Source organism: Brassica napus, chromosome C1 (genome assembly GCF_020379485.1).
Source record: "Brassica napus cultivar Da-Ae chromosome C1, Da-Ae, whole genome shotgun sequence".
NCBI classification, from domain to species: domain Eukaryota; kingdom Viridiplantae; phylum Streptophyta; class Magnoliopsida; order Brassicales; family Brassicaceae; genus Brassica; species Brassica napus.
The window spans coordinates 35,088,052-35,109,556 of record NC_063444.1 but is presented as its reverse complement, the minus strand read 5'-3'; the positions used below and the strand labels follow the sequence as shown (position 1 = coordinate 35,109,556).

At 33.1% G+C, this 21,505-nt stretch overlaps 2 protein-coding genes and 1 pseudogene across 2 annotated transcripts; 1 reads left to right on the top strand and 2 right to left on the bottom strand.

Annotated features, from left to right (window-relative positions):
- Nucleotides 1-85: 85 nt before the first annotated feature.
- Nucleotides 86-1,162, bottom strand: LOC106453692 (annotated as a pseudogene).
- Nucleotides 1,163-4,223: 3,061 nt separating this feature from the next.
- On the top strand, nt 4,224-5,941 carry LOC106451498 (gibberellin-regulated protein 12). The gene is made up of 4 exons (XM_013893431.3): nt 4,224-5,325; nt 5,404-5,442; nt 5,532-5,562; nt 5,662-5,941. Exons 1-4 carry the CDS (start codon nt 5,212-5,214, stop codon nt 5,841-5,843), a joined length of 366 nt encoding a protein of 121 aa, XP_013748885.2. The 5' UTR covers nt 4,224-5,211; the 3' UTR covers nt 5,844-5,941.
- Nucleotides 5,942-19,499: 13,558 nt separating this feature from the next.
- LOC106451500 lies at nt 19,500-20,867 on the bottom strand. Its single transcript, XM_013893432.3, has one exon. It carries the CDS (start codon nt 20,787-20,789, stop codon nt 19,770-19,772), a length of 1,020 nt encoding a protein of 339 aa, XP_013748886.2. The 5' UTR covers nt 20,790-20,867; the 3' UTR covers nt 19,500-19,769.
- Between the last annotated feature and the right edge of the window lie 638 nt (nt 20,868-21,505).

Here is a 21,505-nt window from a genome sequence, read left to right as displayed (position 1 = left end):
AGTGATGTCTTAAGTAATCCTCCAATGGCTTCTTTGAGTTGCTTGCTTCTGGCTCGAGTCATAGGACCTTCAGATATGGCTAGAGCTCCTCCATCAGCTGGATCATCCATGCTCTCATTATCTTCTTTGTTTGGCTGGTCCATGATCATATCAAGTCTCTTTTGGGACAACCTGACCATGATGGTAGAGCGGATTATACATTTCTTCAACATCTATCTCACTGGAGAACATCGTTTGCTTCCCTTCACTTTTCCAAAGGTGATCATCATCATTTTCTTCCTCCCATACCCTGATGTTTCTTTCATACTCCTCTTGCTCCGGGTCCACAGGTTCTGCTTCAGCCTCCACGTTGTGCCCCTCAGCCTCATTATCTGCGTCTGCTACTTCATCGTTTTCCTCAGTGATCTCTTCAATAAGGACTCCTTGGTTTGGTACCAACTCCACATCAGCATCGTCGCCTTCACTGTCGTTATCTTCATCATTCTGGTCAGCACCTCCATTTTGAATCAAGCAGGCACCAGAGTCATGCGTGATCATGCCACATGTTTCACAGAACCCACGAAGCCTCTCGTATTGGATCCTGAGGAGAGTGTTAACTCCAGGGGTGAATTGGAAGTTTCTCTGAAACTCAGGGGATTGTTAACATTCCAATTGAGGCGGACTCTGACAAACTCCATTCTGCTTCCCACCTCCTCGTTGTAGTCCATTTGGATGTACTCTCCTAGTACTCTCGCAATGTTAACAATCACCGTTCGGTTCATGTACTGGAGTGGAATGCCCCTAATCTGGATCCAGAAAGGAATGAAATTGAGCATCGCCATTCCATCAGAGGGGTCCAGCGCTGGAGAACAAGCATATGATCCGCATACGCCCATGGGCCTCTTCTTATCACCGTATCCATTGCTTCCTCAGACGGGAAGACGAACTGGAATCGTCTGTGTTCGATGATTCTTCCCCGAACCAAGCCTTCAAAGCCCCAGGATCGTGGCATAGAGGCAACGATTGCTTGAAGGTTTTGTTTTCTAGGCATCACCGGACGGCCAATTAGGATGAAACAGTTCTCCTCCTCCGCCTGTCTCACCACATCAGCCGGCAAGACAAAAGGTTCGTCATCAGCGCCCAGATTGATATCTTGTAAGGATCTTCGGATGTTCTCCGCCATTAAGGAATTTAGCGATCTGAGATGTCTAATTGAGATTTTTGTAAGATAGTTAGAGCAAGTTTGATACAGAAACGATCTTCCCAATCTTTTTTTAAATACCCATTTCCACCATAACTGTATTAGAACCACTACATCACGATTACCCATCTGAGGGATCATGGAGAGAGACAACATCGTGGTTGATTTCGAACAGAAAATCACCACAACATTGAGAAAAAAATCATCAACCACGCAGATCGTGGCGAGAAAAAGAAACCGTTTTGCTTTCGCCTTTTTTGTCGCCTCCAACATCGCGCCCATATTGAAGCCTATTTGTCAATGTTATTCGAGTGAATATTGCACTTATATATATTAATTATTTTTAGATTTAATGTACATAAAAACATCCATAATATATATGGCACTTTTAAGTTGGTTTAAATACTTTAAAATATATATAAATAGTCAAAAATAAATATATAAAATAGTTAAAGTATATTCAAAACACCAAAAATACTTAAAATAATTATTGATTCTATGTCCAAATATTTAAACCAAACCAATTTATATGTTAAGCTTAGGTACTCTAACATATGTTATTCAAATTTATATGTAATATATTATTTTGTTCTTAGATTTTGAGAAATTTAGAGTATATAATGAATTAAAAATAGTTTAAATGGGTTATTCCAATCCAACTCGAACCCGCAAAGATCTGAACCGAACCCGGACCAAAATTTAGAAATATCTGAATGGGGCTGAAATATTTGATCCCAAAAACTCGAAACCAAACAGACCCGTCCCAAACTGGAATGGGTACCCGAACGTCCACCCCTAGTCACTATTATATATCATATATGTGTCATCTTATAATTAACCGTATTTTATAAGTACCATCATACAAGTAACGATATAATTAATAGTATTTTAATTGTACCATCATATAAGTAATCACATATATTATATTTTTAAATTTTTATGTGAAATATAAAAATCATAATTTAAGTCGGTGTTTGAAATTAAGCTTTGTATTGTATTTTTCTTATATATATTGAAAAAAATATTATAATGGTTATTTGAAAATATTTTAGTAAAAATTAAATTTTGAATATATGTATATTTTGGAATAAATTTTTGATATAAATCAATTTTAAATTATTATTTTGATTTAAACTATGTACATCAAGTAACATAAGCCAATTAATTTTTAATATAACATAATAATGGACTTCTAATTTTTCTTAATAAGATAAGCCCATTGCTTTTTTTTTCTTAATTTACTTACTATCAATGTTTCCAAACAACATGATTAATCTTTATTTTTTATTTTTTATCCATGTTGCCAAATAAAAACTTAAAGTACTTCTACTTTAATAAGATATATAGATATATATATATATATACAGTCACGAAAAATGACAAAACCACAAAACGCATTTTTCCACAAAAACCACAAAACACATTTTCCCGCCAAAATCGCAGTTTTCGTCAAAACGCACTTTCCCGCCGGAACACATTTTCTCGTCAAAACCACAAAAATGCACTTTCACATCAAAACACATTTTCCCGTCAAGACTGCCAAAAAGCACTTTCCCGCCAAAATCGCACAACACATTTTCCCGTCAAAACTGTAAAAACGTGTTTTCTCGCAAAAGCCGCAATAATGCATTTTCCCGTCAAAACCACAAAAAACGTGTTTTCTCGCCAGATTTGTAAAAACGTGTTTTCCCGCCAAACATGTTTTCCCACCAAAACCGTAAAAACGAGTTTCCTACCAAAACGCGTTTTCTTGAAAAAAACATGTTTCCCGCCAAAACCGAAAACGCGTTTTTTCTGCCAAAACAAAAAAAAACGTCTTTTCCCGCGAATACATCTTTTCCCGCGAATACATCTTTTCCCGCAAAAAGTGTTTTATCGCCAAAACCGCAAAACCGCATTTCCCACCAAAATGTGTTTTTTTTCAAAACGGGTTTTCCTGCAAAAAACGAAAAAACACATTTTTTGCCAAAACCGCAAAAATGTGTTTTCCACTAAAACCGCAAAAGTGTTTTCCCGCCAAAACCGAAAACACAAAACTGCCAAAATGCTAATTTAAAAATAAGTTCAGTATAAAAATATTTTAGACTAAATAATAAAAATTAGTATAGTTAAAATTAATATCAAAAATATGATTAAATCAAAACATTGGTATTTTGTAATTTGTTTTTTAAACTTATCTGGATGGGAATAGAAATAAATAAACGAACATAAATTCATCCAGATGGCTCATTTGGATGGAAAAACTAACAACCCCTTAAAATTTGGATGAATCATCTAGATGGATCACATAAATAGAATAGATGAATGGAGATGATAGATGGAGAAACGAACAGCCCCTAAGCTGCAATTTTTTAAAAAATTTATTGTATGACAGAATACATGTTAGATAGATCATAATATTTTATATGGTATTCATTTTGTTATAAAAAAACAAATGTGTATATTTAAACTAATTATTACAAAATTTAAAAATAACTAAAATTTATTAAAAATAAATTAGTTCTTATTATAAACATTTAACTTATCTTTCAATATGTTTTAGTAATAGAATGATATTTTATAATATTATAAGACAAATTATAGTATAACTTTATTTACAATATTACTATTTATCATTAAAAAATTTATTGCTATTAATTTAAAATTTAAAAATGGTATAAGCATATAATTTAATAGTATAAAAGTGTTGATTTTGTAAATATGGTTTTCACTTTGTTATAAGAAAAGACAAATATCAATAATTAAACTAATTATTACAAAATGTAATAATCAACATTTACTATGAATCATAGTTTATAATCATCCTATTTTTGATTGTGTAGTATTGAACTGTAATATATGTAAATTAGAATTAAATATTATTTTCTAAATTACATTTTTCATAATTCAATAAATATAAATTTCAAAAACAAAATTCATATAGAAAGATATAAACTAACAAATAAAAAAATATTCAAACTTTTAATTTAAGCATATTCAGTTTAGTTGGAAAATATATGGGAGCAAATCTAGATTTTGAAAATATTTATAGATGGCAGATTTTTTGCCAAAATTTGAACATCTGTTTATATTTTAAAAAAAATATTTTATAAATAAATTCAAGCAAATGTAATATTTTGAAAATAAATCGGAGCAACTCTAGATTGAGATCTTTATTATTAAAATTTTAATATTGCTTTAACAAAGTTTATAGAAACTTAACAAATATGCTTTAAGAATGTCCCTCCAAATGCTCACTATTTACTAAATATTTCCAGTATATAAAAATATAATTTACATTGTAATATGGCGATTGTATTGATTTATATTTTATCAGTGAAAAATTATTTACAAAATTCATAGTTATAACATTCAAATACTTAGAATATTCTGTAATTATTAAGTGAATATTTGCAACGGTTTTAATATGATAATACACTTCATATTTTATTTATAAAATCTATCATTAAAATTTTAACTCAGTTATTTATCAAACCAAACCGAATTGAATTCAAAATTTTATCGGGTTCTACATATTGCTATATGAACCAAACCAAAAACCAAAACTAAACTCAAATTGATAAATAGCTGAACCGTTTTCTTGAACCGAAAAACCAAAAACCATAACTGAACTGGAATCAAATCAAAACAAAACAAAAAAACTGGAGCCGAGCCAAAAACCGAAAGCCGGAGCAAACAGAAGAGTTAGTAAATTTACCAATAAAATATGAAATCTAGTAATGTTGTTTAATCCACTAATGGACCTTCTATAATATGAAATCTATATATTTTACAAACGTTGAGTGTAAAAACAAAATAATGTATTTTTTGTATTGACTAGCAAATATTTTGACTCACAACGTTCAGTTAGGAAATTAATTAATGATATTTTGAATAGTATCTTATAAATTAAAGTTTATCTAAGCTTTCATTTCAATTAACAAACAAAATATTACTACATTCTTTTTTATTGTAGCACCTAAGAAAACAAATTATGGCAACTAATTTAACTATTAGATATTTTTTTGGTTATAAATAGGTTTAACATTGACATGCAAATACATCAACAACAACAACAAAAAATCAAAGAAAAAAACAATAGAATGACTAAGTTCATTACAGTCTGGATTGTATTCAGCTTTTTGTTTGCTACTCAGTTTTCCAATGTAAGATTGCAAGAAACACTGTTAACCTTCTATTAATTTGTAAATTGATCACATTCAGAAATATTGTTCTTTTTTCAGGCAAATGAATTAGAAAATTCATCAGAGTCTATCCACACGGTATTCATATTTTTTAAACATCAATAAAAACAGTTATTATAAGAATAAACAAAATGAATCGTTTCTAATTAACACAACACTATTTTCAGGAAGGAGGAGAGGGTTCTGTAAAAATTGGGGGTAATATCATTTAAAATTTTATATACTTTCCATAAACTGATAAATAATTGACTAAAATATTTTTTAATACATTTAATAATATTGTATATTTCTGTAAAGATTGTCCGGCGGCATGTGATGTTCGATGTTCAGCGACATCCCACAAGAGTGCTTGTTTGATGTATTGCAACCAATGTTGTAAGAAATGTTTGTGTGTACCATCAGGAACATACGGAAATAAAGAAGAATGTCCTTGCTATAACAACTGGAAGACCCAAGAAGGTGGACCAAAATGTCCATAATTGTCAAAATATAAAAAGAGAAAACAATTTTATATCAAGTTATGTAAATTTTATGGTTATTATTACTTATGAAATAAATTGAAAGTTTTATTTAATTATAGTGAAAATCTATTACAAAAAATAATTAACTGAAAAAACAAAAATATAATTAAATGTTAAGCAAATATTAGGTATTTGAGAAAATCTAAGAGAAAGTGTATAAACTATTGAAGCATACACAAAAAAGCTCAATATAAAACTCATGGCATATCCAAAAGCTTATGTAATTTATAGGAATATGTATGAGGATTATAAAGATCCGCAAATACCGGTGCCACGTCTCCTCTCTCTAGTTCCAGAAGCTAAAAGAAAGACGCCATGACACACGAATCATCGGAGCAAGTGGTGAATCCATGGGCAAGGCGGTAAAATCGATTACGAAGCTAATAGACAAGTTTGGCTGCAAGAGGATAAGATGAGTCGCTCATTAATCGTGTTCAAAGACTCATTTCTCGTCAACCTCACGTCTTCCTCGGCCGTGGCGTCTTCTTCGCACACAGGTTGGAAACTTCTGTTTGATGATTCAACTATTAATTTGCGTTGATGAGTATGTGAAAGTTATGTTCTTTTGCTGAGTGTTAACACAGGGACTTCAATGAGGTTTTGGATACGTATGAGTGAGGAGACAAGTTCTATCTCTACACTGGAAGAGGACCTTCATCAGAATCTTTGCATTTGGGCCATTTGATTCCTTTCATGTTTAGTTTACCAAGTAATTAAGTGACATTATAATAAAGCTATCGTCTTTTTTAAGGTCAATATCCTTTATATACTCGCCATTGTCTTTGTAGATACTCGCAGGAAGCGTTCAAGGTCCCCCTCGTTATACAGATTACGGATGATGAAAAATGCATATGGAAGAACATAGATACAGCAGATTAGGGCTCGGCACAAGGCGAGTACTCACTGTTTTACTTGTATTTGATACTTGACTTTGTCTTGCATTAGTAATAAAATTTCTGACTTTTATTTGACTTGTTAAACGAGTATTTGCTATCTCTAGACTTGATCAAAAATCAATTAGGTACTTGCTGCGCTTTATTACTTGTTACTTACTAGTACTTGTAAATTATTTGTGAGTATTCTGGATATTTAAGAATTACTTACTAAATTATACTCTATTAAAAATTGACATAAGATTTTGATTATTTATTCTACTAAAAAGAAAATGAAAATTAGTTTAGAGAAAATATTTGTGCATATTATAAAGAAGCGAGTTTAAGCCGACTAGTTTAATATCTTATTTAGTAATGGGCTGTCTTGTTTATTAAACTAATTAATATTAAAAATAAGACAACTATTATTTGCAGATAAAAAGTATTATTTAGCAAGTAACAAATATTTATAGAAGAGTAGCAAGTAAGGAGGCAACTATCGAAAAAAAAAAATGATACTTGATACTTGCCTCGTCCTTGCGAGTAATGAAATTTGTCGATTTATTACTCGACTTGGTAATACCGAATACTTGAAATTACAAGGTGAGTAGGGATCAAGTAACGAGTATAAGTAGAGTATCGAGTAATTATGTCCAGCCCTGATAGATAAGAAGGAATGTAAAAGACTTGGCAGAGAAAATGTGAAAGATATCATTGCTTGCGGTTTCGATGTGACAAAGACCTTTATTTTCTCCGACTATGCCTACGTTGGCGGGTAAGTGAAATGCTCTTACTTCTCTATCTTCAAGTGTTAAGAGTTCTGATAGTAGTATTGTGAGCCTTTTTGCCATGGTGTTCCATGACATTTAGCTCATAAGATTGCTCTTACTTATATATATGTTTGGGCTTTGGAGTTTACACTATAGTTTTCCTGGCTGATGATGTGCTAAAGCTTTTGTGTAGTGCTTTCTATTGAAAATGGTGGATGTTTTAAGATGCGTTACACTTAACAAGGTGATTTTACTCTCCTGTCTCCCGCTTTATGTGTCTTTATAGTTAGGTTGGGTTGGGTTCCTGGTTTTTCATTTTTGTATCTCCGGTTTTTTTTTTTTTTTGCTAGATTACTGTGACTTTCGGCTTTACCGGCGAAGATATAACTGCGAAATACAGCTTCCCTTTTGTCCAGGTATGTCTCTTTGTTCGTGTTGTCATGTGCAGGTGTATTTTGCTAATAATGCATACCGATTGCTGTAGTTATGAACTTTTTTCCCATAAAATTTGTGCTGATACACGGTGCTGTTAGTGTTGGGCAAGAAAACATGGAAGATCAAAAAAAAATATGTAGCAAATCTGGAGGTAACTTAGTAAGTCTCTTTGTTTAGGCACTTTGATCCTGTCTTTTTAGTGGCTATTAGAAAACCTAATAAGTCTCTATTTTTTTTTGTCCTGGTTTCACAGGAAGATATATTGCTCAAGTATTTGACTTTCTTCCTGGAAGATGATGCCGAACTAGAACACATAAAGAAGGTGAAATAGCTTATAATTGCCTCTAGTTTTTCATTACAGAGAAATGATAACACATTGTTGTACTCCATTGTTTCAGGAGTACGGAGAAGGACGAATGCTAGCCGGAGCAGTAGAGATGTGACTCACTCAAGTTTTGACAGAAGTTGTGGAGAGACACCAGAAGGCTCGAACTGATGTTAGGGCATCTTCAACCCTAATCCAATTTTTACGAAATGCTCCAACGCAATTTCATATCCTATTTCATAAAGAAATTTACTTTATTTATGGAGTAACCTATTTTTTGTTTGCCAATTGCTCTATTATGGAGTGGAAAATGGAATAGGATTGAAGTATTTTTACTTCATATTCCATTTTACTTTATTTTGGAGGAAAAATAAAGTTTTACATTGGAGATGCTCAGTAGAAAAATAAATCGATTTGACTAAAGTATTAAACCAATCAGATATTTAATAACATTTTTATTGATTTTTTTTCTTCTATATAATTTGATGGTGGATGCATTCACGACTCCGAGACCTCTCCCAAGCATGTTTGAGTAAATTCTAAACTAATTTGGTTCTTATTAACACAAGTATTAGCAAACCCCCGAGAGCATCAAGATTAGATCTGCTTAGAAGATTCGCACGGAGAAACCAAAGACAATTGCTGATCTAATAATAAAACACTATAATTTGATATAATTTCAAGAAATTTTCAGACTTGTAGAACACGCAAAACCCAATTCAAGAACTATGAGGTGCGACATGGAACAAACCTAAAGAACAATTAATGGAGATTTAAGAAAAGATTGGAACAAAGAGAAGTTCAAAGGAATCGACAAGGATATGAGTCATGGTGGTGAGCTTAGCAGAGAAACCCGCACAGCAAACAAGAGATCTGGAGAGAGATCTCTCCCTTACAGAAGCCAAAGGCCAAGAGACAATGAAGAAAAGAAGATTGATGGTGTGCATTATATTTTAAAGGTTCCAAACGCCGTCTTCGTTGGACTTTCCTCTTCCCCATAATAGTAGTTTCTGAATTCTTTATCGGTTTGGTACCGGTTCTTTTGGTATTTCTTTTTGTTAAATTGGTTTGTTATAAATTTGGGTTGAGTTCGATTACTGACACCTACCGAATTGAAACGCCTTTATTTTAGTTTTGTCCTTTTTTGTGCGCGCTCAATATCAATTTCATTAACCAGATTAGTGAATATAAGATCCCATATAAGATTTCAACCTCGAAAGATGTCAACCCCATACATCGACAATATCTAGTATCACCTAAGATCATTAAGATGGATTCTATGCTACTCAACCGACACGTCGATGTACGTCGATATATTTTAAGCACTACAAAGTGAATTCATCCCAAGACTCGAGATGAACCGCCTTTTATACCACCTTATTCTATCACTAAAGAAATACATTACATAATTTGACCATAACCAACGAGACTTAAAATGGAATTCCAATTACAGACTATAGAATCTGGTACCTAAAGATCAGAATGGAAAGTGCGGCCAAATAATTGTGAATCTGTTAAAGTTGGGTTGAGGCTTTAGTTACATCCCAGTTCTGGCTGAAACTCTGCAAAACAGAAGGAGAAGCAGAGCTATCGGATTTGCCATTCAAAACGGTATTGCGAATGAGTTACCTCTCAACGTGATTAGTTTGGATCATTCCATAGGCATGGGATATCCTAGATTAATAAAAAGAAACAAAAGAATATATTCTACTATATAATCTCCCACATTATACCTACTATTTATAATGCCATGTGCACTAGGTGCTTTTGCACATGGTCTAAAATTTTCTTTAAAATTTTGTTAAAATTTATCGTCTCTTTTTTAGATTTAAAATCATTACTAGATTTTGACCCGCGCTTTTGATTATCTCTTTCTTAAATATATTATTTTATAACATATTATATTTATAACATTTATATTTTTATAATTGTTTTTTTTGTTATATGTGTAGTAGTTGTTTTATATATTTAGGATGATATGTATTGAGATATAAATATAATAATATATATAATGACTCACGTTTTAAAAGCACGAGATTTGTTTCTTTTGAAAATTAAATATTTATTAATTGTAATCTTATGTGTTATTTGATAACTAATTTTTTAATAGTGTTGATGTTTTATAGTCATACAAAGTAATTCTGAATAGTTATTTTTTTAAAAAGAGTTCCTTGTATTAATATTTTTAGTTTATTGTAAACTATTAAATTCCAAAAATCCTTTTCGTAGCATATTTTAAAAGGTGATTAAAAGAAATACAAACAAAAATTTGAATCCATTTTCATGTTTTACTGTTTTTAAAATGGGTTTTCTAAATTTTTTTGTCAATAAAAATCAAGTATTTAAAAGAGCTTCGGTCTATAAATTCGTGAAACTCACCCACAAGTAATCCAGCTTCTTAGACGGTCTTACCAAAAAAAAAAGAAATGGAAAGTAATAATAAAAGATTATATTCAGATTTTTGGCATGGCTAAAGTGCTAATACAATGTAAATAGCATATATGTCATAAATTGATTTTAGTATAGTTCTTTGAAGTATACTTAAAAATGATTATAATCTGATTGTGTTTCTAATAAAGTCGAAATGGGCTTGAAAATCCCGGTTTTTTTTACTGCCGAAATGGGCTTGTAAATTTGTTTTTAAATAACTGTTTTTGACTGATGCAATTAATGTGGCCGACTACCATTTAAAATTTTTAAAAAGGTATTAGTACTTTTTGTAATTAATTTGGAAAATCAGGGGCATAATCATAAGAAGGATTCTGATTTAATAGTATAAATTGTTTTAATATTAATTATTATAATTACTACACTAGAAATAAAAATAAAGACAATTTTTTTTAAAACCAACCGAAGGAAGAGAATACTGATATATATATAAGAGAACTTTCATGTTTTATTGTCGAATGTGTTGTATTTACAATTGATTGAATCGATCATTTTTATTGAGGTGATGAAAATAATCATAAGAAGGATTCTGCTTTAATAGTATAGATTGTTTTAACGGGCTTTTGAAAATATGACTTAAAACTTAAAGTCAAACACAAAACTAACCCATGTTTTTTTTGAAACTTTGACTTGCCTCTTTCACCTCAAAGTTCAAATTATTTACAAAAATGCCATCACTTTTTTTTTCTTTTTTTTTTCGAAAATGCATATTTTACTCTATTACCCTCATCTTCCTCAAGTATTCACAATATTGTCATTGCCATCAATACACCAACCACCAAAAACCACCAATTTGAAGCTCTTAATGCACCTAAAAATCGATTTACACTCTCTCATTCTCAATTCTTATGAACTAAAAACAACATCTCTTTCACTTTCTCTCCATATTCATCCAAAAAAAACCCAAAATTTTGATTCTAAAATTTTTATGGTTCATAGAGCCATTGAAGCTTACGATTCTTTGGTGGATTACTTTTGTTTGAGATTCTGGGTGCTTGGAGAAGACTTATGTGTGATAAACAAGTTATCTCACCGGTTGAAACTATGAAATCAGTTTTTTTCCCAGATCTGTTTGTCTAGACGACTTACTAGCTGTAGACGACTTACATGGAAGTCATCTGGATGTAGACAACTTACATGGAAGTCGTCTGGCTGTAGACGACTTACACGAAAGTCTTCTGGTCAATGCAGAGGTTAGTTTTGCAACTGACTTTTAAATGTGTTTTTACAGACGACTTACATGGAAGTCGTCCATCTTTGTTTGTGAAAAAAAAAATTCGAGACTGACTTCCATGTAAGTCGTCTAGAGAAAACGGGTTAGTTTTGCATTTGACCGGATTGGGTCAGAAATTTGACTTTTTCTGGATGATGAGTAGAAGATGAGAACCATCTGATTAAAAACCTGCAAAAAAAAGATAGATTAGTGAGAAAGACATGAGACAAAACTGAAAAATTCATATAAAATTTGGTGTTTTCAAGTCAAAGAGATTAAAGTAGGTTTGGAGAGTTTTAGTTTGGGAAAAAAAGTAAGAACTTTATATAACATGAAGTTACCAAATGAAGAAAAATCAGACATAAAAACTTACCAAAACGCTCAAATCTGTTACGAAAGGGAGACTTCGTCAGAAGACTTCCAGGAAGTCCAGATGACTTCCTGGAAGTCGTCTAGCGCATTATATTTTAGACGACTAATAGATAAGCCGTCCCAGAAGTCTTCCAGATCTGAAAAACCTGCATATCCAAAATCCAGATCTGAAAAACCTGCATATCCAAAATCCAGATCTGAAAAACCTGCATATCAAAAAACGTTCAAATGGCTTAAAAACAGAGAAAATGAGTGAAAGATTAGATAAATATACCTTTATAGAACACACAAAAATACATATCTAAAATTGATAGATATACCTTTAAATGAGTGGAAGATGAGAATCATGTGATGAAAAACCTCCATAAACAAGATAAATTAGTGAGAACGACATGAGACAAAACTGAAAAATTCATATAAAGTTTGGTGTTTTCAAGTCAAAGAGATTAGAGTGGGTTTGGAGAGTTTTAGTTTGGAAAAAAAGTAAGAACTCTATACAACAGGAAATTACCAAATAAAGAAAAATCAGATATAAAAACTTACCAAAACGCTCAGATCTGTTATGAAAGGGAGACTTCATCAGAAGACTTCCAGGAAGTCCAGACGACTTCCTGGAAGTCGTCTAGCGTATTATATTTTAGACGACTAACAGGTAAGTCGTCCCAGAAGTCTTCCAGATCTGAAAAACCTGCATATCCAAATCCAGATCTGAAAAACCTGCATATCCAAAAACGTTCAAATGGAACAGAGAAAATGAGTGGAAGATTAGATAAATCTACCTTTATAAAACACACAAAAATACATATCTAAAATTGATAGATCTACCTTTAAATGAGTGGAAGATGAGAATCATGTGATGACATACCTGCAAAAACAAGATAAATTAGTGAGAAAGACATGAGACAAAAACAATAAATTGATATAAAGCTTAGTGTTTATAAGTTCTAAGAGATTAGAGAGAGGTTGAAGAGTTTTAAAATGATGAACATTACATTTTTGTTGCAGCCATTTGAGAGGAGGGGAGATAATGTGTAATTTTTTCTTTATATAGGGAGACAAAAAACCCAATTAGGTTAAATATTTTTGATTCAGACGACTTCCTAGACGACTTACTTGTAAGTCGCCCAGAAGACTTTAATATTTTTAGCGGGAAATTAAAATATTTTTAGCGGAAAACTAAAATAGAAGACTTCACAGACGATTTACAAGTAAGTCGTCTGGTTTAAATTATTTGGACGACTTGCAAGTTAGTCGGGAATATTTGGACGACTTACATGTAAATCGTCTGTTTTAAATTATTCACCAGACGACTTGCAAGTTAGTCGTCTAGACCCTAAACATAACCCCTAAACTTAATTAATTAACTAAAAACTTCATAAAATCAAATTAAACTTCAAAAGTGTTTACTATACACAAAAATAAACACTTATAGGTAAAATTTTAATTTTTCAAAAAAACATTCAAGCTTTCCAAAATCTAACCCTAAGAATACATACAATACTACAACATATGTTGTCAAACCCTAAAACCAAAGAATATCATGATTAACTACTTTCACTCATCTATGCTAAAAACTATTCATTTTTATTATATCTTAATTTATATTACTTAAAACTGTTTATAATTACATGATTTTAATTTTTCATTTGTCAAAATATTTTTTAAAAAATTTATAAATTATTTTTAAGATCAACTACGAATTACTTGATTCATCTAATAGAAATCGTCTAGAAGACTTCTAGCATCTTAGACGATTCAGACGACTTACTGGGGCTATATTCGTAAAAATGGCTTCTGTTTTTTTTGTTTGGTCACTAGGGGCTGGCTGTAATTTCCCAAGACTTTTATGTTAGTTTTGCATTTGATTCAAATTTGGGTATAGGTTTGTGGTTAAAATCAAGTTGTGAGTCATATTTGGTAAATTCTCTTTGTTTTAATATTAATTATTATAATTACTACACTAGAAATAAAAATAAAGACAATTTTTTTTTTAAACCAACCGAAGGAAGAGAATACTGATATATATATAAGAGAACTTTCATTTTTTATTGTCGAATTTGGTGTATTTACAATTGATTGAATCGATCGTTTTTATTGAGGTGATGAAAACTAGAAGTTACAGTACGTGAATACGGACAATGGGCTCCACACAATTATATTCACACGAAAACATCAAGATGTTGGTGCAATTTTGTTTGGCGTTCTTTTCCTGCAAGTCGTGTAACACTCTTCTTGCATTGCAGACCAGTGTCACTACCATACCTTCTCAAATGTGTTTGCTGTCTTGTTAAAAATCTTCTACGAAAAATGTAACAGAAAAAAAAATATGTTCAGGTAAAAAGAGTATAACTGTGTAAGTTCTCCCTAGATTGAATAATTTTATAGATCTTGTAAGTGATATATTCAAATGTTCAACACATGCTTCATAAATGTTGAGGTATGAACTGATTTTATGACGAGGTAGGCTACATTATTGCATGATTGGATATACTTTGTTTTAACTGTTTTATTCTCGAAGATTTGAATGTGTGAGAAAAATTTCAGAAGTATTTGTTTGATTCTATCGTTTTGATATACATTTTCTTCTTTTGAGGGATGCATGCAGTATTATTTCGTTCAAGATATATGATTCTGTATTTAATTGTATTCCACTGCTTAATCATTGCCCGCGGGCCCCGCCCCGTTTGACCCGCCGCGGGGCGGGTGCGGGTCGAACCATTTGAAATTTTTAAATCGCGGGTGCGGGTGCGGATCGAGATTATTTTGAGCGGGGCGGATGCGGGTCAGCCGAATTTGAATCGCGGGTACCCGCCAACCCGCAAATTAAAAAAAAACAAAAAACATTTTTGAAAAAAAAACATTTTTTCGTAAAATATATAAAAAACAATAAATATTTGTATAATTTTAATTATAAATATATTTTTTTAATAGTATTTTTTAAAAATAACTATTATATAAATAAAAATAATTATTTTTAATTAAAATAATTATTATATAATTAGAAAATAATAATTTTTAATTAAAATAACTATTTTTAATATAATTAATATTATCCGCGGGTTTGGCGGGTTACCCGCGGGTTTTGGCGGGGCGGGTGCGGATATAAAAGTTTTTGTTTGCGGGTTATGCAGGTCGAGTTTTTGAATCGAAAAAATGATTCGATCCGCGGCGGGGCGGGTCGGGTCGGGGCGGGTTGACCCGCGAACCCAGCACTACTTACAACCCATTTTAGATAAAAAAATATTATAAACCCAATTAACTTCAGACGTATTTTCAATTCTTTTTTTTACAAAAGCCCAAATTATGAAGACCATTTTATACATAAATACATATAAATAGAAAATTATTTAAATTGTATGGATTTGTAATAATAAAACATTTGTCTGAAACTGATTTTAAAAAAAAAATTATAATAGTTACTATTAATAAAATTAAAAGATGAAAAAATATAATACTTGGTTCACTATTTTGGTAGATTGATAGTTAATGTACTTATAAATAAAACTAATAACATTTGTTAAAAAATATTTTTATACAAGTCAAATATATATTGATATATCGAAATATTCTAAAACAAAAAAACAAAATTATATTCTTCTCATTGGGTTAATAACAGTCTTTTTTACTTTAAGGTATGTTTACCATATTCGTTTTATTATATCCTACCCCACTATATATAACTAACTGGATCTTTGAGTTCGACCACAAGTCTGACTCGGATATGAAAACTCAATGAAAATATTGTACCGGACTGAAATAATAATAATATAACAGCTTTTAAATATTATAGATATCTAATAATAGACATAAATTTATTTAATATTTGGCTCTACGGTCAACAAAAAAATATATGTGTTTCTTAAACGCGGATCAAAATCTACTACTGCCTCTACTCCTAAAAGATTCATATTCTAGTTTTTTCACACATTTTAATAAAACACATTAAATTTGCATATTTTTTGTGTTTATTTTTTTCCCATAATTTTAAGCTAATAAGAAATCAATTAGTGCAATTAAGTTTTTTGAAGTTTGCAATTAGTTAATAAAACATGTATTGAAAATATAAAAAATAGATCTTTTTGAAACAAAATTTTTCTCTAAAATATGTATTTTTAAGGAACGGATGGAGTACATATTTAAGGCCTAATTCAAGTACATTTGGGCTTTATTATTAATAAGGTTGACAAAAAAAAACATGTAACTAAACAAACTACTTTGATAATTTAATATATAATGTAAAGAGTGCATCATAATCACTACAACAAAACAAAGTCTTAAAGAGGGCGGTTTTCCTCGTGAATTCGTCGTAAAAGAGGCTTTACGACGAATTAGCGAGGAACCACGTTTGCTCGTTACTCATCTGTCGTAACACATATTTCCTCGCTAATTCGTCGTAACTTAGCGAGGAATATATTTCGTCGTAAAGACGAAGTAGATCATTTCGTCGTAAAGACCACGTCAATATTCCACGTAAGGAGGTCGCTATATTTCCTCGTAAATACCTCGAAACGAGTTCCTTGTAAACTACACGTAAATACCTTGAAAGTGTTTCCTCGCAAAATACACGTAATGACCACGAAAGGAATTCCTCGTAAAATACTCGTTTATCTATCCTCATTATTTCCTCGTAAATGTTTTCTCGTAAAATACTCGTTTATTATTTCTCGTCATTTCCTCGTAAGGTTTCCACGTAAATAGGTCGTACATTAGCTACGAATTTACTTCGTTTTTATTATTTTACAGAATTTAAAAATATAATTAAAAATAATTAAAATAATTTAATTTATTAATAAAATTAAAATTTAAAATAAAAATAAATCAATATGAAAATATTTTATATATAAATAAGTTTTGAATTTATAATACAACAACCGGAAAAAAAAAACTAAGGGTCGTTCATCGCCTTGTAGAATTCATCACTCCTCCTCGTAACATCCGCTTCGTTATGTACGTCGGATGACTCGCCTCGAATGGGATGTTGTTGTCGCATGTTCCTCAACATGGACTCCCATTCCGGATTTGTGGCCGTTATAACGTCTAAGAAACCCTCGACTCCACCCATACGAGATTTTGTCGCGGACAACTCGTTACGCAGCTGAGCGGACTCTCTACGCAGCTCAGTGACTTCATCATCCCGTCGCTGACCATAAGACGATGTCGCTCTCGGAACATCGTTGACGGAACCAATCCCCAACGTCCGTCCCTTTTTTTTAGGGACAACCTTAAAAACAAAAAATAAATATTGTTAGTAAAAATTTAAAGTTATATTAAATGAATAATAAAAAATTAAAATTTTTGAAAATTTACCTCCTCGTAAATCTTATCCACTTCAAGTGTGGATAAGGTGACGGGTAATCCATTACAATATGGACAAGCTAATCTCCCATGTGTAGTCCATCCAGACAACATCCCATAGGCAGGAAAATCACTTATGGTCCACAAAAGCATCGCTCGCATCGTAAAATTCGTCTTCGTTGAACAGTCATACGTCCTCACCCCTGTTGACCACAAATCCTTCAACTCTTTTATCAGTGGTTGTAGGAAAACATCCAGGGACCTTTTTGAATGGTTCGGACCAGGTATTAATATGGTCAAGAATAGCAACTCCCGTTGCATGCACATCTCCGGTGGCAGGTTGTATGGTGTAAGAACGACTGGCCACAATGAATATTGTCTCCCTGACATTCCGAACGAACTAAATCCATCTGTGCATAGTCCGAGATACACATTCCGGATATTGCTAGCGAAATCCGGATGTACTTTGTTGAAATGTTTCCAGGCTCTTGCATCTGATGGATGAGTCATCTCACCATCCGTCTGAGTGTGCTCGGCATGCCATCTCATCTTTCCAGCAGTCTGCTCTGATTGATACAATCTTTTCAATCTGTCTGTAATTGGTAGGTACCACATCCTTTGGTACGGTACCCTATTACGTCCCCGTCCTTGCGGCTTGAATCGTGGCTTCTTGCAGAATCGACATTCTTCTAGCTTCTCATCATCTCCCCAATAGATCATGCAGTTGTCGATGCAAACATCTATCATCTCCGAAGGCAACCCAAGACTATAAACCAGTTTCTGAATCTCATAATAAGAATCAGCAGACACATTGTCTTCCGGAAAATACTCTTTAAACAAGTCCGCCCATTCGTTCATGCAACTTTCAGGTAGATTGTGATCAGTTTTAATATTCATCATTCTAGCAGCTAACGACAATTTAGAGAGACCTTCTCTACAACCACTGTAAAGTGGTTGATTCGCCGCGTTTAACATTTCGTAAAACTTTTTTGCATCTATATTAGGTTCTTCATCTTCATCATGAGCTACGAATGCATCAGCTACCATATCATGAACCCTATCATAATCTACCATCTCCTCGTGATGGTAACTATGTTCATTATGCAAATGATGATCAACCGGTTCTTTTTCCTGAAAATTGCTATTACTACTACTAGCTTCATTCTGATCATAATTAAAACCTTCTCCATGTTGAAACCAGATATAGTAATTTGGCGTGAAACCTCTATTTATTAAATGCTTCCAAACATTTTCACGATTTGCCAGTTTCGAATTGTTGCATTTCCGACAAGGACAGAACATCTTACCACTTTCTTGGGCGAGCGGTGTTGAATCTGCTTGATGCATAAATGTCTCCAGACCCGCAAGGTATTCTTTCGTCACTCTCCTGTTAGCATCTCTATGCATATACATCCACTTCCGCAACTCGTAAATAGTCCCGGAGCCAGCCATTTTTTTTCTTTCACGTTTTTTGTTGTTGGTGTGTTTAAAATGATGTTCAAACATCCATATTTATAGGAAATTTCGAATCTGGTAGTTGTAATTTTCCTATGAATTTACGGCGAAAATTAATCAGGTAGCAAAAAAAAAACGTGTAACACCTACAAAGTTGGTGGATTCAAAATTTCTTCGCTAAATACTAAACTATTTTCTCGTAAATAACACGCAAAGTTTACGTCGTATTTAGGAGAAAATAGTTTTTCCTCGTAAAATACTCGTCAAATTACATCTACTTTACGACGAAACACTTTTGTCGTTACGTTTCGAAGAAATGACGATGACTTTAGTTTTTCACGTAAGTTCCTCGTAAAATCGACGTAAATTTACGAGGATTGTTTTTCCTCGTTAAATTTCCTCGTTAAGCAGGTGTTTTCTTGTAGTGAATAACCTAAGTCATAACGAGTCTTTTTCATATAACCAGCAAAAGACGAGACCATAATGAAACAAACACTATCTGGACAATCCGACATACACCACACCGATTACCCCGAGCATTTCCCATATTAAATGGTACCACTATGTACATACTGTTCTATTCTACTTGCTTCTACCGAAAACAAAACACTAAGCCTTTTTGATCACCAAAAAGAGATTGAAAACTGTCAAGAAAATGTCTACGAACCTAGATCCCTGACAGTTGTAACCTTCATGAGATCATTCTTCTCCAAGTGGTTCTGTTTCGTTAGAGCTTCCTCGAATCTTCTTTTCCAGAACACCATCATCATCCTCCACTGCTTCAAACTTCCTTTTAGACCCTTCTGCTGAAGTTCCAACCATTTCAGACTGCACCTGCTTACCGTCACCTCCATCAACCCCATCAAGACCTTGCGTCTGCTGGTACTCACCATCTTCACCCGCTGGTTCGAGCTCCCCCTCCAAAGTACCCGAAGAAGTTCCCCTTTCACCATTGTTCTCAGCAGAGCCATCAAAACTAGCATCAGGAGGCGGTGGGGAAAGAGCACGCTCATTAGGGTCAGGAACATCAACCCAATTGCGTGTACAAGACTTTTTAAGATGCTTCAAATCCCCACAGTTACGACAGAACCTGAACCGCGCTGTATTACACGCAATGTCCTCATAACTCAAACTCACAACCTTAACCTCTCCGGATTCAAACCTAACCACTTTCTTGAAACACAGTCTTGTCTCCACCGAAACATCCACACGAACACGCACGAAACGCACATCAAAAGTCTTATCATCTAATTCAACCTCCATTACCTCACCCATACCCTTAACAATCTCACGAATCGTTCCTTCAGACAGATACCGAATCGGGATCCCTCGAATCTTCACCCACATCGGGATCGATTTCAGAAAATCAGGACCTGGTTCGTCCTCCCAACGCTGCAACACGACGAGCCATCCGTCGTACGTGTAAGGACCGGACCAGAGAACCATCTCCAGATCGCGCTCCGTCTCGAACAGGAACTGGAACTTCCCGCCCCCGATGATGCGGCCGCGCAATCGAGATTTATCGGCGTGCCAGTCCAGAGGGAGCCTGTCCAGCAACCCGTGGAGATCCACTCTTCTGGGGGAGAGAACTCGACCAATCAAGCTTCGACGGTTGTTTTGTTGGGCTTCGGCGTAGGCAGTTTCTGGAACGATGATCTGAGGATCGGCCAGACCCAAAGCGAGATGTCTCGTCGCTCTTCGTTGATTGTTCAAAGCCATAACCGCCGGTGCAATAGATGATCGCAGCGATCGGAGAAAGTTGAATTAGGGTTTGCTTTCGAAAATGAACGATGAATATTTATTAACTGTCATTGCCGATAACCGCCATGTGTAGTTTACTTTTGGATACGGGCTTTGGCCTACTAAGCCCAAACATTATTAAAAGCCTGATAAGAAAAGCACGCAGAAAATGGACAACGTCTCGGGTCCGAGAATTTTGACCAATGTTCCAAAATGTTCAGCGTAACGAGAAAATAACACTAAGTGTGACCATTAGGAACAATAGGAACAATGAGCGGGAATAAAATTTTAGGAACGACGGTTCTTTATCAAAATTAACGAAAAATTAATTTGTTTTATAATTTTCTACAAACAAATGAATGAATATGAATGAAAAGGAAAATCTATTTCTCGTAAATGGTAAAAAGTTTAAGAAATATTAAAGAGCATAGTATACCTTCTCATTCTTTTGGTCATCAGTCACACCCTAAAAGCATCGTTACCGGTTGCATACCAAAATACAATATATCTGACAACTAATAATAATATTTTCTACTTGATTTATTATGAATTAAATTAAATTTTGTTTTTTCTAGCATGAACTAGTTAAAATGTGACAGTTGTCAAAACCAGTATTTGAAAGGTTCTAAGAGAAACAACAACAGTTAGTTCCTTAAAGGTAGGTTCTTAAAAACCAAATAATAATTGCTAAATAA

What these genes read in the sequence shown, in the direction of transcription:
- LOC106451498 (XM_013893431.3), top strand. Translation starts at nt 5,212, where the DNA reads ATGCAAATACATCAACAACAACAACAAAAAATCAAAGAAAAAAACAAT. An exon ending in CATCAGAGTCTATCCACACG is followed by an intron (nt 5,443 to 5,531) that starts GTATTCATATTT and finishes CACTATTTTCAG; the next exon opens with GAAGGAGGAGAGGGTTCTGT. An exon ending in GGGTTCTGTAAAAATTGGGG is followed by an intron (nt 5,563 to 5,661) that starts GTAATATCATTT and finishes ATTTCTGTAAAG; the next exon opens with ATTGTCCGGCGGCATGTGAT.
- LOC106451500 (XM_013893432.3), bottom strand. Translation starts at nt 20,789, where the DNA reads ATGGCTTTGAACAATCAACGAAGAGCGACGAGACATCTCGCTTTGGGT.